The 25000-nt window shown below is 33.9% G+C and overlaps 2 protein-coding genes across 3 annotated transcripts; one reads left to right on the top strand and one right to left on the bottom strand.

Moving 5' to 3' along the window:
• Positions 1–11781: 11781 nt before the first annotated feature.
• On the bottom strand, positions 11782–19519 carry LOC115994340 (putative E3 ubiquitin-protein ligase RF298). Of its 2 annotated transcripts, none has more exons than XM_031118436.1 (4): positions 19398–19519; positions 19054–19093; positions 16633–18786; positions 11782–12480 (listed from the first exon to the last, which is right to left on the bottom strand). In XM_031118436.1, the coding sequence occupies exons 3-4, from the start codon at positions 18778–18780 to the stop codon at positions 11938–11940; spliced, it is 2691 nt and encodes an 896-aa protein (XP_030974296.1). In that variant the 5' UTR covers positions 18781–18786; positions 19054–19093; positions 19398–19519; the 3' UTR covers positions 11782–11937. The 2 variants fall into 2 exon arrangements, with proteins under 2 accessions (XP_030974296.1, XP_030974297.1); XM_031118437.1 differs by lacking the exon at positions 11782–12480 and adding an exon at positions 13451–13828.
• A 3987-nt stretch (positions 19520–23506) lies between these two features.
• LOC115949582 lies at positions 23507–24789 on the top strand. Its single transcript, XM_031066865.1, has 3 exons — positions 23507–23660; positions 23776–23821; positions 24414–24789. The coding sequence occupies exons 1-3, from the start codon at positions 23532–23534 to the stop codon at positions 24455–24457; spliced, it is 219 nt and encodes a 72-aa protein (XP_030922725.1). The 5' UTR covers positions 23507–23531; the 3' UTR covers positions 24458–24789.
• The last annotated feature ends 211 nt before the right edge of the window (positions 24790–25000 follow it).

Below are 25000 nucleotides of genomic sequence, written 5' to 3'. Positions count from 1 at the left end.
CTCGTTACTTTACAAATTTTCTTTGAATCCTACTTTGGGAGCCCATTCACTAAACTTGACATTTAGGCTGCCTCCAACCTAGCACACTAATTAGTCCAATGTCTAGGAAGTAGGTTATACAGCATGCCCTAACTTGGTAGATTTTTGTTCATCCATCACTATATGTCCAAAATTAAAATATATTGGTTATCATATAACATAATTGAACCTACCATCAGATTTAACATAAATACTATCTTATTTGACTTTGTTATAGAGTCTATTGTCAAAAAAAAAAAAAAACTATGAAATTATTGCTCAATGTAACCCGAGTTAGTAACAAATATAACAAAATTATAATCAAGTGTAACTTTGTTATTAGTAAAGATACCATACCCCAAAAAAAAAAAAAAAAAAAAAAAAAAAGAAGATATTATAGAAATTTCCCTATTTGTTACATAAGATAACATCTTATCATACCCAAAAAAAAATATATTGATACACTTTATAAACCTAAACTCTTGCTAAAGTATTCACCATAATGGGAGGATACTTAGGTTATCTTTGGTAACCATTTTTGTTTTTTATTTTCAAAAACTTGTTTTGGGGAATATAATGAAAAAACAATTTTCTTGTATTTTTTTTAAATCAAAAACATGTTTGGTTAGTTGAAATTTAAAATAAAAAAAAAAATTTAAGAAAAAAATAGAAAATATTAAAATATGTTGTTACTAGGATTTGAACCCTAATGCTAACTCATTAAATAAGATAGATTTATTAAATTAAATGCGTATTTTCATTGACTTTTGAAAATTAGAAACTGAAAACAGTCTTTTGCATGTTTTCAATTCCCTTCACAAATTGAGTTTTGAAAACATTTTTTGTTTTTTGTTCATTTTGGGTTGTCAAACAAGTTTTTTAGTCTCAAAAATAGAAAATTGATTTTGGAAATATAAAATAAGGAGAAAAAATAGTTACTAAACATACCCTTAGATTCATTCTAAGGGCCTGTTTGGGATCCACTTATTTTGCTAAAATTGAAAAAATTTTGTTGAAAGTACTGTAAATAAAGATAAAAGCAAGTTGAAATAGTACAATGGGACCCATAAATAGTACTAAAAAGCATAGTTGTCAGTATCGTACGATACGTATCATATAAATAGTACTAAAAAGCATAGTTGTCAGTATTGTACGATACGTGATACGTATCGTACGATATGTATTGTATCGTGTGAAAAAAGTTTCGTATCGTATCGGCGTATCGTAAGTGCTCATGAATCGTACAATACAATATGCATATCTTATGAATCGTATCATATCGTAAAATTATACGTATTGTACGATACATAGACAAATGTTTTAAAATGAAACGTTTTGTTAAAATTTGTACTTTTATTTGAATCTAACAAGTTGTTAGACTTGTTTTTAGCAAAAAAATATTAGTTTACTTAATTTAGCCTACTAAAATAACATATTCATAATTTTTTTTCTCCTCTCTTCTACAATTGGACTACACAGTACACACTTACCTTTTACTTTAATATTTTAAAATTTTTTTTTATTTTTATCATTATTGTTATAAGTCCAAGAAACTAAAATGCAAAAAAAAAAAATTAAAATTATTAAAATAAAAAGAACAAGAAGAGATAGTAAATGTTTTTTTTGAAAGCCAAACCAACTTCATTCAATTAGACAAGGAAAACGAGTCCACATACAAAGCTTCTAGCGCCGGAGGAGGATCCTCCTCCAACCAAACAACTTCCTCCCTAAGATGTCTAGCAAACCAAGCTAAAGAGTGGGCTACTCCGTTAGCAGCACGTCTAATGGCCCTGAATTCCACCAGCCGCAACCTTCTAGCCAAGCAGCGAATATCCTCATAAAGGTTCCCCAGTTGAGACCAATCTGCCTGAGTTGACACAATGGACCTCATAACATTTGAATTGTCACCTTCCACAATTAAGTCTGAGAATCCAGCTTCTATCGCAAACTCCAAAGCTCGTCGGCATGCCAAGACCTCTGCCTCTTCACTGTCCATGACTGCGTGGCCCCTTGACGACATTGCTGCCATCACCTGACCGCCAACATTTCTGATCATCACGCCCACACCTGAAATTAATGAATCTGTGAAGACCGCCGCGTCAAAGTTCAGCTTATACATTGAACCATCAGAAGGCCGCCACGATAGTGATGGGCCAGCAGGGGCGGGGATTGTAAGCAGAGACTGAGCATCCTTATACTCTGCCAGGAGGCTGCGTGCACGCTCATTCAATGTACCCGGCTCCTGCAAAAAACCACCATGCACTATTCGGTTGCACCTATGCCAAAGCAACCAGCTTTGCACCAGAAAAAATTCAAGAGCATCCTCGGGCAACTTTTGCATTAGCCCCTCAACTAATCGAAACACAGAGTCCTGGACAGTCAGCCCTTTCTGCAGCACACGGTGAGAGCAACTATCCCACACGTCTTGGGCTGCTCCACACTCCCACAGTGCGTGAATTATTGTTTCAGGGGCTTGCATGCATATGGGGCACAGGGCATTTTCAATAATCCTTCGTTGCCTAAGCCTTTCAAGCGTTGGTAAAATATTACGACAAGCTCACCACATAAAGACTTTTATCTTATTTGGTAGGCAAAACTTCCAGATTCTCGCCCAAACTTCACTGCTAGGCCTCAGATTGGACCCCTCACCTTCCTGCTTTAACTCATTCCACAAGCACCTTGCTGTATGATAGCCAGATCTCACCGAGTACCTCCCATTTTTGTTATACAGTCAGAACAGCTTGTCTGGAACACATCGCCTACTCAAAGGGATCCGATAAATAGCCTCTGCATCATACCTGCAAAAAGCCATGTCAATGAAGGCACGGTTCCATTGGATAGTAACCCAATCAATTAACTCCGACACATGCCAATCTTCTTCTACTTCATATGGTGGGACTAGAACTTTGTTAGTTGGATGGCCTGGCAGCCATTTGTCAGATAACACCCGAATGGAAGAACCCGAACCTACACGCCAACAACACCCTTTCCTTAAGATAGGCTGAGCAGCAAGTAAGCTCTTCCAAACATATGAGCTATTTGGATGATCAACCGCCTCTAAAAAGGTGCACCGGGGAAAGTATTTAGCTTTAAAGCAACAATAGAGAAGAGAATTGTGATCAGTTGACATTCTCCACCCTTACTTTGCCAACATAGCAAGGTTGAAGCTTCGAATGTCTCTGAAACCCATACCACCCCCCTTCTTTGGCTGGATAAAGGACTCCCAACTCTTCCAATGAATCTTCTTATCATCTCCACATTGACCCCACCAAAACCTTGCACAAATCATATTTAATTCTTTACAAAGTTTCACTGGTAATTGAAACACTCCCATCGTGTATGTAGGAATTGATTGGGCCACAGCTTTGATTAGGACTTCCTTCCCCGCCTTAGATAACAGCTTCCTCTTCCACCCCTGGATCTTCTTCCAAACCCTTTCTTTAAGGAAAGAGAAGGCTTGATATTTTGACTGGCCAATCAATGTGGGCAAACCCAGATAGGATTCAAATTTCTCTACTTCCTGCACTCCCAACTCATTTTTTATCCAGTCCCTTTGCATCCTCGATGTATTATTACTAAAGAAAACAGAGGATTTTTCTAAGTTGATACATTGACCGGAGGCCACAGCATACAATTCTAGAACATCAGAGATCACTTGCACTTCCTCCTGTTTATTTTGGCAAAACAAAAGAGAATCATCAGCAAATAGCAAATGAGAGATAGTAGGGACATACCGACTAATGGACACACCATGAATCCTACCATTCTCCTCTTCCCTGGCCAGCAGAGATGTGAAGGCCTCAGCACAAAACAAGAATAAATAAGGGGATAGCGGATCACCCTGGCGAAGCCCCTTAGTAGGTCTGAAATTAATGACGAATAACGATGAAGAAAATTTTAATGAAGAAATAAATTTGCAAAATTATAAACATGATGATAGCATTGACTTAGATGAGGTTGATTAGGCAATTTGATGAAAATGATGAAAATAAATTATTATTTTTGGTTCATTTGTAATATATTATCACTTCTGAATTTAAGTAATTTGAATGTGTATATTATAAACACATGCTAGTTTGATTTCTTTAGTTAGCTTGTTAAATATTATTACATAAATGATGAATAAATTAGTCATTAGTTGAATACATGCAAAATTTATAAAGAATATATCATTTATATATGTATATTTATAATTTTTTATAAATTTTATTAAGTATTTGTGTATTTTACGATACACCGATATGATATACGATACAAAAAAATTAAAAATCGATTTACGATACAATTCACGTTTTGATAACTATGCCAAAAAGTACAATAAAACTCATAAATAATAGCAAAAATAAACTTAATTTGAAGTCAAATGTACACTAAAAATATAGCAAAAACAATAATGATAAAGAGAAATAAAAGTGTCCATTCTTAATGGTTGAGGCAAGTGATGATGAATGAGCAAACTATAACCAAAAGGACGTTTCAGGTGGGCCCTTCGCTCTATGGAGAGAATATATGTACTTTGAAGCCTATGAAATGGTGCCACATGGCTCACTCGTGGACATAAAATAGTTAGAGGCAATCCTGCTCTCTCCTTTCTTATCCCTGCAGATACCTACTACAGTGACACAAATATTGCAATCACAATAGTCTTGACCAATCTCCCATCTTATTTAAATATTAATGGAATAATATTCATATTTTGATTTTTTATTTCATCTTTTATTTTTATTTTTTATTTTTTATTTTTTATTTGAGATGCAAGTGACTACTAATATTATTTTTTTATTCAAGTCCCGCTAAGATTTTCTTTTCAATCGATAAATTGTTAATTCACTTAATTTGATTGATCTTAAATAGGATTTTATCAATTTTTATTTTGGATAAGTTCTTTCTGTCTACGCAAATATAATGTATTGTTAGTTAATATTTTATAAGCGATACATGCACTAAAAAAAATATTTAATCTTTTTACATAACTTAGTTTTTTTTTTTTTTTTTTTTTTTGAGAAAGAAAAATAAGGATCTTTATGGTTATATTACACCCCCGAGCAGGGCGTCGGTCAGAGGTGGCAGCTGGGGCCCTTTTCGTAGGCGTCAGCTACACATACCCAACCGTGTGAGGGGTTACCCCACTAAGGATTCCCACCAACAGACTCCTGCTGGTAGCGGGAATCGAACCTGAGCGTGTTAGGCAAAGCGAACGAATCATATCCAGCTGAGCCAAGCCCTCGTTTGCAACTTAGTATGTTAATTGGGCTATTTTCATTTATTTATAAAATGTATTATAAAAATATGGTTTTGTAAAAAAACTTGTGTCTCTATACTTATATATTTTATATATACACAAACCTGATGTGATTTTAGATTAAAAAAATTATCAAATCAAAAACAATTAAATTGCTTATGATTCCTACTTTGTCAAATTGTATAACATGTCAAATTCCCCAATTCTGGCACAAAATTAAAACAAATTAGAAAGATTGAGATTTCAAAATATGGTTTAACTTATTCATTTGTATCCATTTCAAATGAGGGGTGAAAGAAGAAACACCTTAAAGCCCAGATCAAATGGTCCTCCAAACAAGACCCTAAGGTCAACGTCTAGCGCAAGCAAGTTTCTGTATAAGACCACATCCATAAGGAAACCTTTGCTCCATCCTATCAAGCAACACTCTTTGTGCATCAATCAAAATCCCAGGAATGCTCTCTTAAACATGGAGCATGTGACACGAGATAGTGAAACACCAAGAGGGGTTGATATTGCATACTCTAGGAGTATGCAATAATTCTCCCACCCAGAGGTGCTTGGTCTCATGCCTCAATATGGGTTTTCTAAAACTCGGCAATTGAGCACCCCTATCTCAAAAGAAGCACCTAAGAAAGATCATTCGTCCATCATGTCAACATTAATTATCTTAACTAACCATTGACACTTTTGCATTAAAAGAAATGCAACAAGTCTTCGTTATATAATATTAAGAGTACTTTAGAAACACGTCCCCTCAATTGACTTAAAGGGATTGTGTATTGTCAAAACCTCTCTCACTTTATGGGAATTAGTTGTCAACCCCCACTCAAAACCATATAAATACCCTTACTAAGCCATGAACAACAGCACGCACTCTAAATCTCAATATTTTTTTTAATTTTTCTTTGAATCTTACTTTGGGAGCTTTTTCACTAAAATAACCTTTAGAGTGTCCCTAACCTATCACATTAATTAGTTTGAAATCTAGAAAGTTCAGTGGATTTTTGTTCATCCATCACTATATGTCCAAAATTAAAAATTTTAAAAAATGAAAGATATTGATTATCATATAATATAGCTGAACCTACTATTAGATTTGACATAAACACTATCTTATTTGACTTTGTTAGAGAATCTATTGTCAAAAAAAAGAGAAAAAGTCTAAAGTTACTCTCAATATAACCCAAGTTAATAACAAATGTAACAAAATTGTTATCAGGTGTAACTTTGTTATTAGTAGAGATATCATACCCAAAAAAAAAAAAAAAGGATTTGAAAAATTATTCCCCTACACTAATTGATTTATGATAAACCAATCATTCTGTTGGTTTTTTTATATAAGTCTAATGGATATACTCACTTAATATACAGATGTCTCTTTCAAAAAAAACCTTAATATACAGATTTGATACTTATTGATGATGTAGCAAAGATCATATACATTCCACATAATTAAGTTTTTAGATTTTAATGAAATATAATAAGAGAATTTTGGATTTTTAACAAATCAAATATCCAAAAGATTATTTGTCAAAGAATCAATATAGTGATATACATGTCAAAAACCAATAGTGATATTTGAATTAAAAAAGAAGAAACTTCTTTTTCTTTTACCCCTAGTTTATAGTATAGAATAACCCCTAACATCTGCAGGTAATAAGGATTAACAATTTTCTGTTCACTTTTCTTAGCGAGTGCTTGAGGTCAGACATAAACCATTATGATTTTATTTTTAAAAATGAAAATAAAGTGTAAACAAATATTAAGAAAAAACAGATCCAATTCTTCTTGAATTTGTACACATTAACCTTTTTTTAACAATTCAATTGTTACAAAATAGTGGAAAAATGACGATTTGAATTTTGGTTCTTCGCATCAAAAATAAAATGTAGTACCTAAGACTCACATACAAATAAACCTTATTTATTTATTTATTTATATATATATGTGGGGCCGGGGAATTTATGATCCGGCCCACGCTCTATTAGGGCCCGGGGCCCGTGCCGAGGAGGGTATTTGCCGAGGACGAATGGGGAAAGGCCGAAGTGTCGAGTGGAACAGCCGAGAGTGACCCTGTCCTCGGCACTCCAGGACTTCAAGGGAGAGAGCAACATCTCGATGATGGCTACCACCAAAAAGCCCCCTGAAGGAGATGCGAGTAGAATGGGACCCACGTAGGGGTACGGTGCGAAACTGGTTCAGGGTAAATACGTCCCCTTCGCATTAAATGCACCCTCCAGCGTCCTGACCATGTTAATAAGAAAAGACGCCTGGATAGGGTGACTTCGATCATCGCAACTAACAGAAAGCAAGGAGTGACAGCTGATGGGAAGGGCACAGAAGTAGGCACCTGCCTGATCAACAAGTGGAGGGCTAAGATCAACAAGTGGAGGGCTAAGATCAACCAGGAAGGGCTATATAATGTGAAGGTTAATGCACCAAAGGAGAGGCTAGGAAAAATGGCCAAAAACCAGAACCTCCCAGCCCGCCTCCAGGAGAAAGACTCCTAGAGCGAACACGATTTAATTATGTATGAACATCATGAAAAAACCACCGTCTGGTGATCAAGGCCTAGCCTTTCAAACCCACTCTCTATAAATGATATTGTTTGGGTCTTTTTACGTGCGAACCCAACACTATTATGGGTCGTTACAAATCATGTCCTTACAATATATATTATCATTTTATAAAACATGCATCATTTAAGAGTAATGGAGTATTGCATGATCCTTTACTTGTAGCTTAGAACACCTAGTAGACCCTTCTTGTTATTTATATTTATCTAAAAGCTGAGATGTAGCATTTAATATTGTTGTGCTCCTACTAAGCCACCTCATCAGCTACATCATACTCTTTTTCTTTTTCTCTTTAAGTCATTTTTCTCTTTATGATTTTTTAATTTTTTTATATAAAATAATTAAATACAGATTATTGATAAACATTATTATTCATTAGATACAAATATTTGACTATTCAGCTATCCTAATTGATTTCAACTTTTTGCTTTCTTCTTTCTAATTTCAAGTAATTGTTAAAATTGAATAATTCATTAAAATATTTTAAGTGTCTCTTCGTTTATCTACCGTTATAATGTTTCATCTTCCAAACTTTCAGTTTTTCACAACCTTATTTCTCTCTCACTCATACATTGATTATTTATTTAAGTTTTAAAATGTTATATATACCAATGCACATTTTAGATACAATCACCCATCATCTACAATAAATAATTTAGCACAATACTAATTGTTTTCCATATTTTTCAATCAAGCATTAGTTTTCACCATTTTGAGAAGACATCAAGCATTAAGTGTCTCTTCGTTTATCTACCATTATAGTTTTTCTTTTCCAAAATTTCGGTTTTTCACAAGCTTATCTCTCTCTCTCTCTCTCTCTCTCTCTCATACATTGATTATTTATTTAAGTTTTACAATATTATATATACCAATGCACATTCTAGATACAATCACCTGTCATCTACAACCAAAAAAAAAATTAGCACAATACTAATTGTTCTCCATATTTTTCAATCAAGCTTTAGTTTTCACCATTTTGAGAAGACATCAATTATTTTTGTTAGAAACTTTCAAAGTTAAGGCAACAATAAGAAGACCATTGAGGCAAACAAAACGCACAATCAAAAATTATCTCTCTCTCTTTTTTTCGTTTTCCTTTCTTTTTAGCATTCTTGCATTTGTTGAAGTGATTTTGTTGTTTTCCTTTCCAAATTTTTCAATGATATTGACTTTTGTTAATTTTAATTGAGACTTAGAATTGTTATTGCAATTTTATTTGGCCTATCATTGTTGTGGAAATTCCTAATGTTGGTATGAAACATATTGATAATGAACATGTTTTATGCTTATTTGTAAGGTGTCAAAGAGCTTTTAGTGCAGTAATTTTTTTTATTGTTGCATCCCATGTGTTTGATAAAATTTCTTTTAAAAATCTTATGCGTCTTTTCTCAAATCTGTTTGTGATTTTTATTTTGTTCATTATATTACAAATAATAAGAATCACCACCATTAAAATTTTAGCTAATTTGAGCTTTTACTCTAGAGCATCATTATGCTATTAACGTTTTTATGTATAGATACTTAAGGAATTTGATTAATTCTTTCTTGGAATTCCTATTATCCTTACGTCTAGCCTCTTAGATTAATTTTTGGGGGTTCAAGTGACAGCCTAGCAACATTCTTTATGGTGTCCCCTATTTGTGGTTCAAAAACCCACCATTCCCCCTCCACTACCATCTGCATATATATATATATATATATATATATAATCGGCTGTTCAAATTAAGAATTCTCATGTATTACTCTTTAAAGATTTTATTAGATGTATAGATAGTACTTTTGGTTTATGAAATATGATCAACAAAACGTGATTTTTATATAATTATATCTAGACTGTACTGCAATGTCATGATCGATGGATTGATCTTATTTTACTATAAAATCTAAGTAATCATGTGGTTTATGAATTTGAAGAGTTATATTGTGGGATTTGTTCATATGATGAAATAAAGTTTTCTTTTTGCATTTTATTTTATTTTATATTTCCACTTTATGATATATGATTTATTGATTATGATCTATTGCATAGTATCTTTATATACTTTTTCACTTAGTTTCAATTGTGTGGAAAAAAGAGATGTGGATCTATGTTTTGGAGAAAAATATATCTATAAGTGTTGAATCGCATACATCTGTATAGTAATAAACAAAGTATACATAGTTAGAACTTAGTCTAATAGTTCTCACGCTCATACGGTTAAAAAAAAAAAAAAAAAATTATATAAAATTTAGGCAAAAATGCAAAACTAACCCTTTAACTTTCACTCTTTTTTATTTCAGTCCTCTAACTTTCAGTTTTTTTGATTCAGTTCTCTAACTTTCAATTTTGTCAATGCACGATTCCGTTAAACCCCAGTTATGGACTGCCGTTAATATCACTAAAACGACGTTGTATTTCCTTTTCTTTTCTTTTCTTTTTTTAAATTTTGGAATTAAAAACTGAGGAATCACTCCACACCCAAAAAAAATTCTGATGGTTTTTGTTTTCAGCTGAGCTTTTGATCTTAGCTTTTAGAAATGAATTGTTGATAATATTTTTTCCTGATCATTTCTTGAAAACCAAAAAAGAGAGAAGGAAAATAGTTTGGCGGAGAAAGACAATGAAGACGCCGACGAATGGTGCCGAAGCTGCCTCCGCCACATTAGCATCCAATTCCTACGAAGGTCATCTCTCTCTCTCTCTCTCTCTCTCTCTCTCTCTCTCTCATTGAATGAATCGGTGGACCTTGGATCAAATAGTATTTAGTTTGTTTTTGTACGGACTATCTAAGCTAAAAACAATCTATTCATAAATTTTTTTCTCTTTTTTGATTTTCTCGAGAAACAAACGAGAAGCTAGTAATACAAAGAGATAATTAATAAATGATGAGTGCAAGTTTTTTTTTTTTTTTTGAATTTTAATTTTGTTGGGTGGGTACTGACGAATGGGATTTGGGTATGGAGTTTCCTCGGTTTTGATTTTAGGGGAAGCAGAACGACGTCGTTGTTCCCCTTAAATGTTTTCTTTTCTTTTTTACACATTTTTCTTTTTTTATTTTAATTCCCAAATTATAAAATTATAATAAAATTAAAATTAAAAAATTAAAAAAATAAAAAAAAATAAAAAAAGAAGAAGAAGAAAAACAGCATCATTTTAGTGACATTAACGGCAACCCATAACTAGGTTTAACGGAATCCTGCATTAACAAAAATTGAAAGTTAGAGGACTGAATTAACAAAACTAAAAATTAGAGGACTGAAATGAAAAAATAATGAAAGTTAGAGGGTCAGTTTTGCATTTTTGCCTAAAATTTATTGTATTGTATTGTATTTTTATATATATTTCACTATATATAATACCCAACTACAAAATATATTTAATTTGTTAGTTGTTACACCACAAAAAGACTCCTAATATAAAACATAATTTCAAATAACACATATTGACTTTTAAAAATATACAATCTAATATATTAATTCAATAATTATCCAATAAAACATATTTATATCAAATTTTTCCCTATATTACGCGGATCTGTGATTGGTATATATAATCAACAAGGCTTCAAAACTTTTTTTTTTTTTTTTGGAGAAACAGGCTTCAAAACTTTTAAACTAGTAAAAAAAAAAATTAAAAGAGTGAGAGTTGTAGGATATACAAATGCAAGTACCAATTACAAATATGAAACTCCGAAGAGCGGAAGAGGCATGACATTATTTAGTACTTAGCAACTCCTCTACTTACAATGGCCAAATCGAATTCAAACATTTGTCTAGGCCCGCTGCTTAAGCTCAACTACCTCAATTATGTACAGTAAGTACTAATATATGTAATTAAATGTGTATATAGAAATGCCAGCTTCCATCTTCTGCATTCTTCTTAGGTAATTGTTAATATCCACAGTGAGAGCCAATTGTTAACATACTTTTATAGAGATTAAGAAAAAAATTATAAGACAAAACTGGAAGAAGGTGGGAAAGCATACTATTATCAACCTTGCAAAAATAAGGCAATTTGAGTTTTTCAACTATAAAAGGGGCCAATCAAATGCATTATTCATTTTGGAGGAGTCCCGCAATCATTATTCAGAACACTCAACTCAACCACCCTGAAAACAATTAAGAACGAGCATATCGAACCGAGACTCGCCGCTGTATGGGGCTCCTACAAGAAGGGCAATCCTTCATGCCCTGTTTCTCATGGAGCTCATTGCATGTTGTACAGACCACCTGGTGAGCACATGGGAGAAAAACCACAGACATCTCCTCTGAAAGGCACATCACACACTCCCGTTCCCGTTTCACACCACCTAACTCAGAGTAGTCCTGAAAATCTCTCACCACATCTGAGATATAAGGGGCCCAGGAATTCTGGTGATCTAGGCCATTTCTGATGTCTGTAAGTCTGCTGGCATAGCTTCCATCAATGCCCCTCTTGAGTGCAGCAATTTTGGAAGAATCAGTCTTCAGTCTCAATTGGGAGATTTCTTTTTCAAGCTTCTCAATGTCATCTTTGTATTTCTGCAGATTTTTTTCCGCTTTGGATTTAATCATATCCTCTTTTGATTTTGTTGAAGCCTCAATTTGTTCTCTTTCTTTTCTTATGGAATTGGCCTGCACAAGTAGTTCTTCCTTCCCTTTTTCCTCCTGTTTCCATTTAGCCTGTGATATTTTTTATATCAATGAGAAAGGGCCCAGTGGTAAAACTCATAATCACAAGAAGCACCAAGAGGAACTAGGAATGACATCTTTGTGGAACCAATAAGCAGTATACTTTCAAAGCATTAACAGAAGGGCACTTTAGAACTGCCCTATTAACATGCTTCTTCCGACAGCTACTACAATACACTTCACGTGTTTCTTTAAAAGCTTTACTTCAGGAATAAGTTTTGGTCGGCCAAAAAAATGAAATGGAGGAAATATCCGGAGTTTGGAAATGCATAAAAATGTGCACGTTCACAGGCTTACAACATGCATGTGCCTACTACTTAAGGTACAGATAAGCCCTAAAAGAAAGTTGAATAAAATTTATTTAAGTTCAAGTCACCGATCAAAATGTTAAGATAACAAGTAAAGACAATGTGTGAAGATAAGCTTTTTAGAAGATCAATAAGATTTTGACATCCATACAAACAAATAATAAATTTTTAGCAAAAATACAAATTACAGCCTTTAAGTTTGGTCAATTATCATTTTGGTCTTGCAAGTTTTATTTTTGACATTTTAGTCCTATATGTTTGCATTTGTTGTCACTGTTAGTTGTTTCGTCCATCCATAACTTCTGTTAACTACTCCATTAAAAAATAATTTTTAATACTAAAAAACTATTAAACTTATTTTTTCAAAAAGTAAAAAAATACAACTTACATCCTTCAAGTTTGGTCAATTGTCATTTTAGTCCTATAAATTTCATTTTTGTCATGTAAGTTCACATTTCCCGTCACCGTTAGCTCTTCTTAATGGTAATTTTTTCAAAGGAAAGGAGGACGAAATAACAATGACAACAAATGTAAACTCACAAACCAAAATGACAAAAATGAAACTTATAGACCAAAATGACAATCGACCAAACTAAGGGTGTAATTTATATTTTTGCTTTTTTTTTTTTTGATAAGTAATAAAAAATTTATTCAAACATTAAAAAAAAGAGTCACCCAAGTATACACGACATATATAGCAGGGGATCAATACAATTAGGAACACAAATTACAAGCATTCATCAAATCATAATTTGAAGAGATAGAATGGTTTTCTACGATAGACATCCAATATAATAGCGTTTTAAAAAATAAAAGTTTTAGATCGATTACTGTCCTTTCAAAATCCTCAAAACACCAGTTGTTTCGCTCCAGCCAAATGCACCACATCAAACAAGGAGGGACAGCCATCCAGGAAATGTTGTTGCGATGACGACCAAACTTCCCTTGCCAACATGCTAGAAGGTCAACCACAGACTTCGGCATTACCCAGTAGAGCCCAAACAATGTGAATACCATAGACCAAAGCTGGACTGCAATAGGACAATGCAACAAAAGATGATCCACTGATTCCCTGCTGCATTTACACATGTAACACCAATCTAGAATCCATAATTTTCTCATGCATAAGTTATCGATCATCAAAATTTTCCCCAAAGAAGCTGTCCAAGCAAAGAACACTTCTTTGGAGGGAACCTTTGGCTTCCAAATGCAAGGACTGATCACAAACACCTATAAATGCCCAATAATAGCTACTCCCCTCAAAACCCCTACTCTTGGCAGGTATCCAGCAGAACTTATCCTCACCAGTACCCCTCAAAGAGACATCATATATAATATCAATAAACGTAGACAAGGATTCCAATTCTCAATCTTGAACCGCACGCAAAAACTCCATATCCCAATAAAGCACCCCATTGGGGAACTTCATGAGATCAACCACATAAGCCTCCTTATCCCTACTAATGTTAAATAACTCTAGGAAACTCAATTTGAGAGAACTATCCCCACACCAAACACCATGCCAAAATTTTACTCTTGATCCATCTCCAATATCAAACAGAACATAACGAGAAAAGTTAGTCCATCCACTACTAATAGACTTCCATAAACTTACCGCATAAGGACATGGGAAGGACTTAGAGCACCAACCTCCCCCCTCACTTCCATAGTTAACCCCTATTACCCTTCTCCAAAAAGCATCTCTCTCAGACCCTAATCTTCATAACCATTTTCCTAACAAAGCTTCATTAAAGCATCTCAAATTTCTGATCCCTAACCCCCCAGACTGAATAGGAGAGTATACCGAGCATACCATAGACCAATTCACAAGATGAGTTTTCGAATCATCTCCTATACCACTCCAAAGAAAATTTTGTTGTAGTTGTTCTAGACGATTTGCAATATCCACCGGAATAGGGAAGAGAGAAAGAAAATAAGATGGCAAGTTAGATAAAATACTTTTTATTAAAGTAACTTTACCTGCCTTAGAGAGATACAATTGTTTCCAACCTACTAATTTCCTTTCCACCTTCTCAATAATTGGATTCCAGATTGATCTATCTTTAAATTTTAAATTTGCACCCAAAGGAAGACCTAAATACTTCAAAGGAAAGGAACCCTGCTTGCACCCCAAAATACCAACTAGTAGATCAATATCTGGAACCACACCCACAGGGACTAATTCAGATTTCCCCATATTTATTTTTAATCCTGACACAATCTCAAACCATAGTAGAATCAAATGCAGAAATACAATCTAGTCAAGATCAGCATCACACATAATCATTGTATCATCTGCAAAAAAGGCGGGTCACCTGTAAATGATTACATGCGGAGGTACCCACACTGAAACCAGATATAAAACCATCTCTTGAAGCCTTATCCAAAATTTTGCTAACCGCCTCCATGACTAAAACAAACAATAAAGAGGACAACGGATCACCCTCCCGTAGACCTCTAGATTTCTCAAAGAAACCACAAGAGGCTCCAGTAATTAAAACCGAAAATTTAACTGTAGATAAACAGGAAAAAAATCCAGTTTCTCCATTTTTCAGGAAAACCACAGCGCTTCAGCATATAGATGAGAAATCCCCAATTCACAAGATCATAAACCTTCTCCACATCCAATTTGCATAACACCCCAGGCACTCCTAATTTCAACTACTATCCAGGCACTCATTTGCAATAAGAATTGAATCTAGAATCTGCCTATTCTTGACAAAACCATTCTGAGATTCTAAAATTATGTCCCAATCACCTCTTTCAACCTATTAGCCAACACTTTAGCAATAATTCTGTAAACTCCCCTATCAAACTAATAGGACGGAAATCTTTCACTTACGTCTGATTTTTTTTGGGATTAAATAAATGAAGGTAACATTTAGGCTCTTTTCAAACTGACCTCACATACACATCAGTGTGTCTTAAACCTAGAAAAAAATAATTATGAAAATTACACTCACTCATGGTATAAAATTGATGCTTGAATTTGCCCTAAAGGAGTAACTTAAATTCTCTTAACCAGAAGGAAGCCTAAGGCAGGCCTTAATAAGGGTTATTCCTACCATATCTACACTTCTTCTCATTTGTTTGACTTCTTTATAAGCACACGCATGTACCCTACGTACAATGCATGCATAAGTGCATGAAGGAATACGCCAAGCAGTGTCATTTGCACCTCGACAAACTGTGAAAGGAGCATTAACTGCAAAGAGTTTTAGGTCCAACTTTTAAAACTCCTATGCCAGATATCATCCTAATTGGATGTTTGTGACCTCATCATCTATAAATTTTTTTTCCTTATGATAGTGGCAACCACTTTTGATTATCTAACAGATGCAGCTAATGTTATGACTTCCAATCAGGTCAATACATTGGCAATGACAAACCTTAATTAAAAAAAAAAAAAAATTATAAAAAAGAAAAAAAAAAAGAGTGAAATGTCAATAAGAAACCTGTTAATGGTTGGCCTCATGTGGGGGTCCATTATTAAAAAAAAAAGGGAGGGGGAGGTGGGGGCAAGGAATTATATTTGAACTTTTACAATGTTAAAATAATGGTTAAATAATTATACTCATTATTTCCTAATAGTTTAAGTTTTTGGCACAAATGGTAGTTTATCATGGTATCAAATCAAGTGGCCAAAATTCACCTTGTTTCCACTCTATCTCCCATTTATAAAGTTAGAAATCCCGCATGCTATGCCCCAGTTGTGAAGGGAGAATCTAGGCCCACTCATGAGGGAGAGTGTTAGATTAATGGTTAAATGATTAAATTTACTATTTCATAACACCTTAAGATTTTGGGATAAGTGGTAGTTTATCATAGAACATACCTCAAGTTGCTCTTCAAGACATTTGTCTTGCTCTAATTCCTGTAGCAGCTGTGTTACTTTGCGTTTTTCTGTACTAAGTTCTTCCTGGAACAAGGTTTTTTGCTTCTCCCATGACTGAAATTTCATCAGCGTCTTCTTCTCTCTCTTGGAAACCTCCTCACAGCTTGCAGCTGACTCTACAGCACGTAATTTAGCAGCTTCCATCTCCTGCCTCAGTTGAGCATTCTCCACCTCAAGCCTTCGGACAGCAGAATTAGCTCGCTCGACCTGCCCACTAGCCTTGCACAAAGCATTCTCCATCTCAGATAGCTTCTTCATAGTGTTTTCTTCCAAAGTCTGCTTCTCTTTCTTGAGCCGTTCAACTTCTTCTTTTTCTTGTCTCAGAGTTTTAAGTTCAGCCTTTTCCTTACTCAGCCTTCGAGCAGCCTGCATAACCTTCTGATTTGCCCACTCTGTCCACTCCTGGAGCTGATTTTGCAGGTCCCGAACCCTCGGAACCAACTTCAAAATTAACTCATCCTTCTTGTCCCGGGGTACCCACTGCCCCAGAGATTTATCATATGGTATGCCAGCAAAACTACAATTAGATGGCTCAGCATTACAGCTTGAGGGCACCAAAGCAGAGTTGCTCTTAGTAGGAAGTGAAAGAGAAAGTTCAGTATCGGCAGCTGATAATGAAGGTGGTGTACTAGGTGCAGGTAATGCAGGTGGAGAATTAACTGCAGCTACTGTTGTTGAAGTGTTGGTCTTAGACAATGCTGAAATGGTATTAATACTTTCCAGGTTTGAAGCTGCAGAGGAAGGGAGTCCAGAGTTGACTGAAAGACTATGATTCCCATTGACTTGAGGCACATCAACTACCACTGGTTTATTTATCTTTAAGGAAGCACTTTTGAGATTAACTGCAGCGGATTCTGATACAGATTTCAATTTTTTATCCAAGATTAAACCACCAAAAGCACTAAGCTTTCCTCCTCTTGAAGACCCTTTAGATCCATATGTCCGGTAATGTTTCTCCACATGAAGTGACTTTTGTCGGAGTATGTATTCTCTCTTAGTAGTACCAGAATGGACCTTTCTACTTCCCCCAAACTTTTCTTCCACTGCAGGAGATTGAGACGTTCCTGCAACATTAAAGGATTTATCAATAGTATCAGATGTTGTAGTTGTGCCCTCTTTCTCTGATACTAGTCCATTGAGAACAAGGGAATTCTTTGGTTTCATTATGTTGGGAACTCCTGCCATGGTGGGTGCTTCGGATTGAGTACTATGAGAACAATTAAACTGTTTAGAAGAACTTGGAAGATTCAATTCCAAGCTTTTGATTTCTGTTTTAGATTGAATTTGGGTGGAATTATAGGAGCTCCCACTTGAGGCCCCATCACCCACAAAACTACTCAAGGGATCTCCATCCATTGCACAAGCATGTGAAACATTCATATCACAAATCAACAAGCACCACATTGCATCCCCTGTGCTGAAGAAAGGCCTAACCTCTCGAAGAACACAAACCAATTCTGCCAATACATACTTCCCCAGCTGCTGTAAATCCTCGAAATAGTGCTCCCTTGAAGGATCAATTTCTTGGCCACTTCTAAGAAATGCTAAAGCATTATCCACTATATTTGACACTGTGTCTTTACACCCATAACAAAGGCCAGACCTTAAGATAGCCTTTGTAGCAACTTCTTCAGTGTAACCAAAAGCAATGATTTTTTTTATTGCACTCTTGAAAATGGTGTCTAAATTGCTTAAAACAAGTTCTTCAAGCTCAGCTTCCGTAAGATCACTCCAATCAGCATCTTGGAATTCATCTGCCTCTAATTCTTCTCTAGGCCGGCTAGGCCCAACTTCAGTTGCACCTGCAGCACTAGACAATCCAAGATCAAGTTTCAACCCATCAGAATGATTTTGGTTAACACAACACAGATCACAGGCACTTAATTGTCCATGACCTGGGGCAATGTCGAATTTCTCCGCTGAAAATTCATAACTTGGGCATTCATTTTGAGGCGACAAGATAATCTTATTTGGGTCACCACTTAAAGGCGGATCAGCCCGAAATTTCCTCTTATTTCTACTCCCCTTTTCTTGTATAGAAACTGAAGAAGACACCTGACAATTAACTTTAGCAACCATTGATGCCATTTTCAGCTGCACAAAATAATATCTTTCAATACATTGATCAAGCCTATCTATCATCATCTATCTATCAATCCTCAATGAGTCAATGCAACACTAAAACACTGATTAACCAACACTATCAAACCCATTGAAAAAAAAAAAAAAACATTACAATTAACATTGGTATCAGAGATTCACAATCCCAAGTCATAAGATCAGCTTCTCATAACAAAAATACAAAAAATCGACAACTAAAACAGATTAACCATTGCATGCAGCAAGTACTAGAAAACATACCTATGAATCCCAGTATCAAGAAAAAACGATAATCAAGATTCTGCAACCAAAAAAAAAAAAAAAAAATCCAAAATTAGTTCTTCCCAGAAACGAAACAATATTCAATCATCAATGCATTTACAGACATACACAGTTGCCAAAAATATCAAAATTCAAAGAATCCACACGAATTTCTATACAAATCTAAATTTTGAAACCAGCCCATGGATCGATAAAGCATCAAATATAGTTCCCAAAATCCATATATATTTGTAGCCACACTGTCAAATATTATTGGAAGATCCTCAACAGCAGTTCGAGAATTTTGAGGTTTTATAATCAGAATTTCAACGATCGATACGTACCAGATTGGAGCTAATGTTCAACAAATCGAAGTTACGAACAACCTTAGAACATCGGATTGTCAAAAGGGAAAATTTATTTGCTATTTTTTTTTCCTTTATTTTCTTTTTATGTTAAGCTCTTAATAAAGAATTGAACTCTCTCTTCACTCTCTCTTATATTTTTTCGGTTAAGGGATTTTTTTTTTTTTTTTTTTTTTTTTTTTTTTTTTTTTTTGCTAAAATCAAGTAACCATGGTTATCCAAATATGCCTCCCAAAGATAACCATGGTTGATTAAAATTAGACATCTACCTCACTTTTTTTTTTTTTTTGGGATGAATAATTTCTCGTTTCAAGAAAAAAAAAATGTGATAATTTTTTTTTTACTTTTTAGTTCATTCTTGTGCCACCTACCCTCAAATAATTTTTTTCCAAATTGAATGATGGTTCTCATTTTTCTTTTTTCTCTTTTTCTATTATGAATAAATTTAAGTTAAGAAAAAGAGAAGAGGGGTCGACCTAGTCCATTTCCAACCTTGAAGAGAAAAAATTGGGAGGAATATAGGAGATGGGAAGAAGTTCATCCCAATTACAAAATATTGCATAATGGGCTACATTATCGGTTGAAAATATCAACATCTTAGTACTCATTTGGTTCAGTTGAAAAATGTTAATCAACTTAAAAAATATTTTCAATGTGATAGTAAAATAACCTCTCATAAGACGCAAATTGTTATACCCTTATCTTAGTCCACAACAAATCCCCCTTCCCCCCCCCCCCCCCCAAACCACAATTTAGCTACAATCCACTCTCTCTCTCTCTCTCATGATCCACCCCCGTCATAAATTGACCCACCCTTGCTATGCAACCCACCTTTTCGCAAATCCACCCACTTGTTAGTATGGGTGCATTTTCCAAACACTTTGTTTATTGTTGCTAGTCCTACATTGGTTTGGATTGAGCTTCCTTTTGTGATTATAAGCCATTGTAAGTCTCTAATGATATCTTAACTTCTTAATATATTATGCTTAGTGTGGACTTGGGCCTTACAAATATCACACACATATGCATCACCCTACTCTATTTCATCTCACACTTGAAGGTCGATGCTACAGTATGAACTGGTGGGTTGATTGGCTAAGAAAGCCATTCGGACCAAGTTTTACTCCAAGTGGCACTTGGCCAAGAGAGTCATTCGAACTAAGTTCTACTCTAAGTGGCATTAATCAACCTTTAAGAACAATGCTTTTGCAATGTGATTTTATAAGCAATATGAGCTCATTCTGAACTTTTATTCATTTCTTGTTCTTGCTAATTATTGATTATTATTCGGGTTATTATTTGTTATATCAAGCTTGTTTATCCACTAAAATGTTTCCAACACCACTCCCATTGTCCCACAATCCGGTTGAAAACTCGAGTTTTGGGTCAAAATAGCGTTAGATTACATTTAGGAGCCATCCTTCAAAAATTACAAACTTAAGATTGTAATCATTTGCCGAATTTGTTGCTAATAAAGCAGCCAAAGATTCACTTGCGGCTTGCTTAAGTAATCGAAGGGGGTCGACAACCCTTTTTTTTTTTTTTTTTTTTTTAATAACAGGGGGTAAAAATACTTGAACGTGCAAAAATCATATCATCCATATCACTGCTGCATATATAACAGCCAATATTCTCCTTTTTGGTCCGATAGCCACATCAAAATTCAATTTGTAAATATACTGATACAATTTTATCAGATGTCTATGAAAGGGAATTTAATAGTTTATGAAAATTTAGGCACCTACTCTCTCTTGGATTCTATTTCGTAGTGTTAATGAATGGATTAGTAATGTGAATGTCACATAACAAACCAGTGCAAAACAATTTGACAATCTTCCTTTAATCCAAGTGTGTATTTTGTGCATGTGTGTGCATTTGGTAAGTGTGAGAATAAGTTGTGAACCGATCTTTTTTAGGAAATTGGAATTCATCTAATTATCATCTCCAACACCATGAATCTTCAAAACAACAACCAAAAAAAAAAAAAAAAAGGCTAACAAATGACTCCAGCCTCATTATAAATTTGTTATTTAGAACAAACCAACATGGCCAAGGATTTTTCTTTTTCTTTTTCCCAATGGTTTATAGATCTAATGGCATTTGCATTGTTTGTAATGGAAGAACAATTTAAGAATCCTAATCTAAGGGTTAAGACAGAGACTCTTATAACATTGTGCAAAACAAAACAAAAAAGAAAAAGAAAAGAAAAGGACCATTTTCTGTTTTATGCACAAATGTATGGATGTGAGTGCATATATATACGTGTGGACATGATATTACATTACAATGACTTCAGTGAGTTTTCTTTTTTTTGGTAAAATACTTCAGTGAGTTTTCATTTCATGTCCTTTGTGGTTTTTTATGGAAATTATTGTCAGAAAATGTCATTGCCATAAAAGTCTAAAAAAACAAATTGCATATGAACACGCAACAAGGCACCATCTCCCATTTCTATTCTCCCCTAAAACCCTTCGTTTCCTTGTCAACAAAATAGACCTTTTTATGCATCATCTAAAGAAATTTATTAATCTGTCACCCTCTTATTATGGTGTCAAACATATTTTATATGCTCCTCTTCACATTAAAATAAAATTAAGTCAATACAATGACTCGTTGCTTTGTATGATTAAGCGATTGGTGTTGTCTATAGGAAAAAAGGAAAGGGTGAGATGCTTACTCTTTGCTAGCAAAAAGATTGATGGGAAATCAAGTGGTACCACCCATTAGAAAATAGGCTAAATAGCATTGGCAAGTGGAATTTAGTGAAGAGCACACTTCTTCTCCAAGATAGAAGGAATAATTTCTTTCTCCTTTGATCTTCCATTGGTTCAATTATTCAATCACATATTATTGAAACAATTTCTTGAGATGGTAAGTTATGAATAATGGCCAAGAGCTTTATAGATTAATTAGCACCTCTTAACGAATATATCTAAGATTTTTTTTTTTTTTAGAAGAAGATATCTAAAATTTAAATCTCTCATCTCCAAATTATCAAATTCTAAAATTAAAAAAAAAATTATAATAATTAATAATCACTTTTACATAAATCTATTATTAACATCATTTTATTATCAGTCATTTACAATTAATCATCTTTAAAAATGATACAAAAAAGATGTGACAAAAGTTGTCTTACTAGTAGGGCTATTCATTCAACTTATCAATTGTAAAAGGAGACACAAATTCTCAATTGGATTTGCATATAAAATTGTAATTCACTTTTTTTAAAATTTTTTTTTAATGTAGGAAATGAAATAAAAGTATAAGAAAGTTTGTTGTGCTTATAAATTGATGAGATTTAAAGCTCAAACTTGCAATTAGATTATGTGTTTAAAGAATCAAACTTTGCAACGATCTTCGTCAAACCAATAATGTGGCTAAGAAACTAATAATTAATATCCAATTCAGACATTGGTATTTCTTCTAAATCAATATTTTCTCTTTAATTCTAACTATGGACACATAGGTTAAATATGAATCCTTAATCGATGGCCACATATAATATCTATCTTCTTCTTTTTCGGGTAATAAAAAAAGTTTAGGAGGTGATGGTAACAACTCCTACACATCTAAAGCAGCACGAAAAGAGATAAACACCAATGCGCTTATTATTATAAATAAGAAAAACTCAAATCTTAGACCTATTTCCTATTGGTTCAAGGCCTAATCATATATAATATCTATCAGGCCATCGTTGAACGATGCTAATGTTAAATTTTTATATTCTTATTTTTCTTATCGTTTTCACTCAATTTTTTTTTTAATTAAACAAAATATTTAACCACCTACCCTAATTAACCACCTCCCCTAGTTGGTTGCCGCACAAATTTGGTTCCTTTGAATAAACATCATACGAAAAGGTCATCTCCTTAGTACTCTCTTGACTCTTCTTTTCTTTATTATCACTTTTGAAAATTAATTAATTAATAAATTCAATTGGCAATGGTTTAAGTAATAATTAATAATTAGTACTAAAAATTAAAAAAAAAAAAAAAACAAGGGTCCCACATTGTACCACGCGGTCCACATCCGACCAAAAGAAAAAGAAAAAAAACACAACAATCACAAAGCCAAAGTGCAAAAAAAAAAAAAAAAAAATACAAAAAAAACATGGAGCAGAAGGTACCACAATCAGAGCCACAGTCCCAGAAGGCAAGTCTTCATCAGAGTGACGCAGATGATGATGATGAGAACGTGAAACAGCTCAATGAATGTTCTTCTCTCTACTTGTCCTTGCAGGTAATTTTCTTCATTTTTGAAGTTTCATCTTAAACCCTAAACCCTGAACACTATTTACTTTAGGGCTACTGCGATTGATTTGAAGAACCCTTTTTTTTTTATCCATGATTTGCAGGATTGTCTTATTAAAAGTAATAGAAATTGGAAGTCTTGCCAGATGGGTATGCGTTTTTTAAGTCTCTATTCTCACTCTCACTTACTTTTTTTTTGGTGGGTTTAATTTCCTGTTTACAAGTATATTAGGGTTATGAGAATTATGAAGAATTTGGATTTTATTCTCTCTTTTGAGTTCATTGCAGAAAGAGCGAAAATTTAATGTTGAATTTCTTTAGTTTTATTTTTTGCTTATACACTATTGGTTCTGAAGATATAAGTTTAAAGGTGATCACTTTTAGTCTGTTAGACGATTTGTCCAAATTAAAAACTGACATGTCATTTCATACGGAGTAAAAACGATCACTTTTAATTTTTTAGGACTAAAATCGGTGGCTTTAAGTTTGTTAGGGACTAAAAGCAATCATTTTAAACTTTAGGGACTAAAATTGCCCTTACGCGAAAGCCGCTAACGTTTAGAGACTAACCATGTATTTTGGCCTTTTTTGGGGTATTGGTAATTTGGTATGAATTCCCATTTGAAAATCTGGGAAATTTCTTGATTTTGTATTGATGCATTCTATTGGTTTTTTCCATTCACTGTGCTTGCTTTCTTATTGAAGTACTTTTGTATTTCTAAGTTGTTAAAATATTTGACAGAAGTTCAAGCTTTGAAGGCATGCAATGAAAGAAGGAAAAAATGACAAAGGGAACTGAGAATTTTTGCATAAAAGAGCTGGACTCTGCGGATTAGCACCCTGACCATATATTTGAAGTTTTGGTTTCTTTGGTTGATTGAACAGAACCATCTGTCGTGTTCTGTGATTTTTAAGTTTTTGTTGATGATTCTTCAACAAATTCATCTGATGATGGATTGTTCTAAACACTTGTCTCCAAATTATTGACCGGTTGCTAGATTGTAGTTTAGTTTAAGGCAATTTAAAGGGGGAATGAATGAACTTTTGAAATGCAACTTTGATATATTCGAACTTTCTTTTTTGTTTTGATAAATTGATATATTCGAACATTTTACTGAGCTCTTGGCTTCTTCATTGTACTCATGCTTAATTTAAATATGTTTTCATTTAGTTGTTGTGAGATTTTATCACTTGGCACTTGATCTTTTCCAAGAAATAATGTTATAAAGTTATTGTCAGGAAATATAGCTCACGCAAATGAAGGAAGATAAAGTTTTGCTTATCTGTTCGCCAGTTTTTTACTTTTCATGACAATATCCTAATTTCTCT

This window comes from Quercus lobata, chromosome 6 (assembly GCF_001633185.2).
Source record: "Quercus lobata isolate SW786 chromosome 6, ValleyOak3.0 Primary Assembly, whole genome shotgun sequence".
Taxonomy (NCBI): domain Eukaryota; kingdom Viridiplantae; phylum Streptophyta; class Magnoliopsida; order Fagales; family Fagaceae; genus Quercus; species Quercus lobata.
The sequence above is the reverse complement of the archived record's forward strand: the minus strand, read 5'-3'. Positions and strand labels throughout refer to the sequence as shown.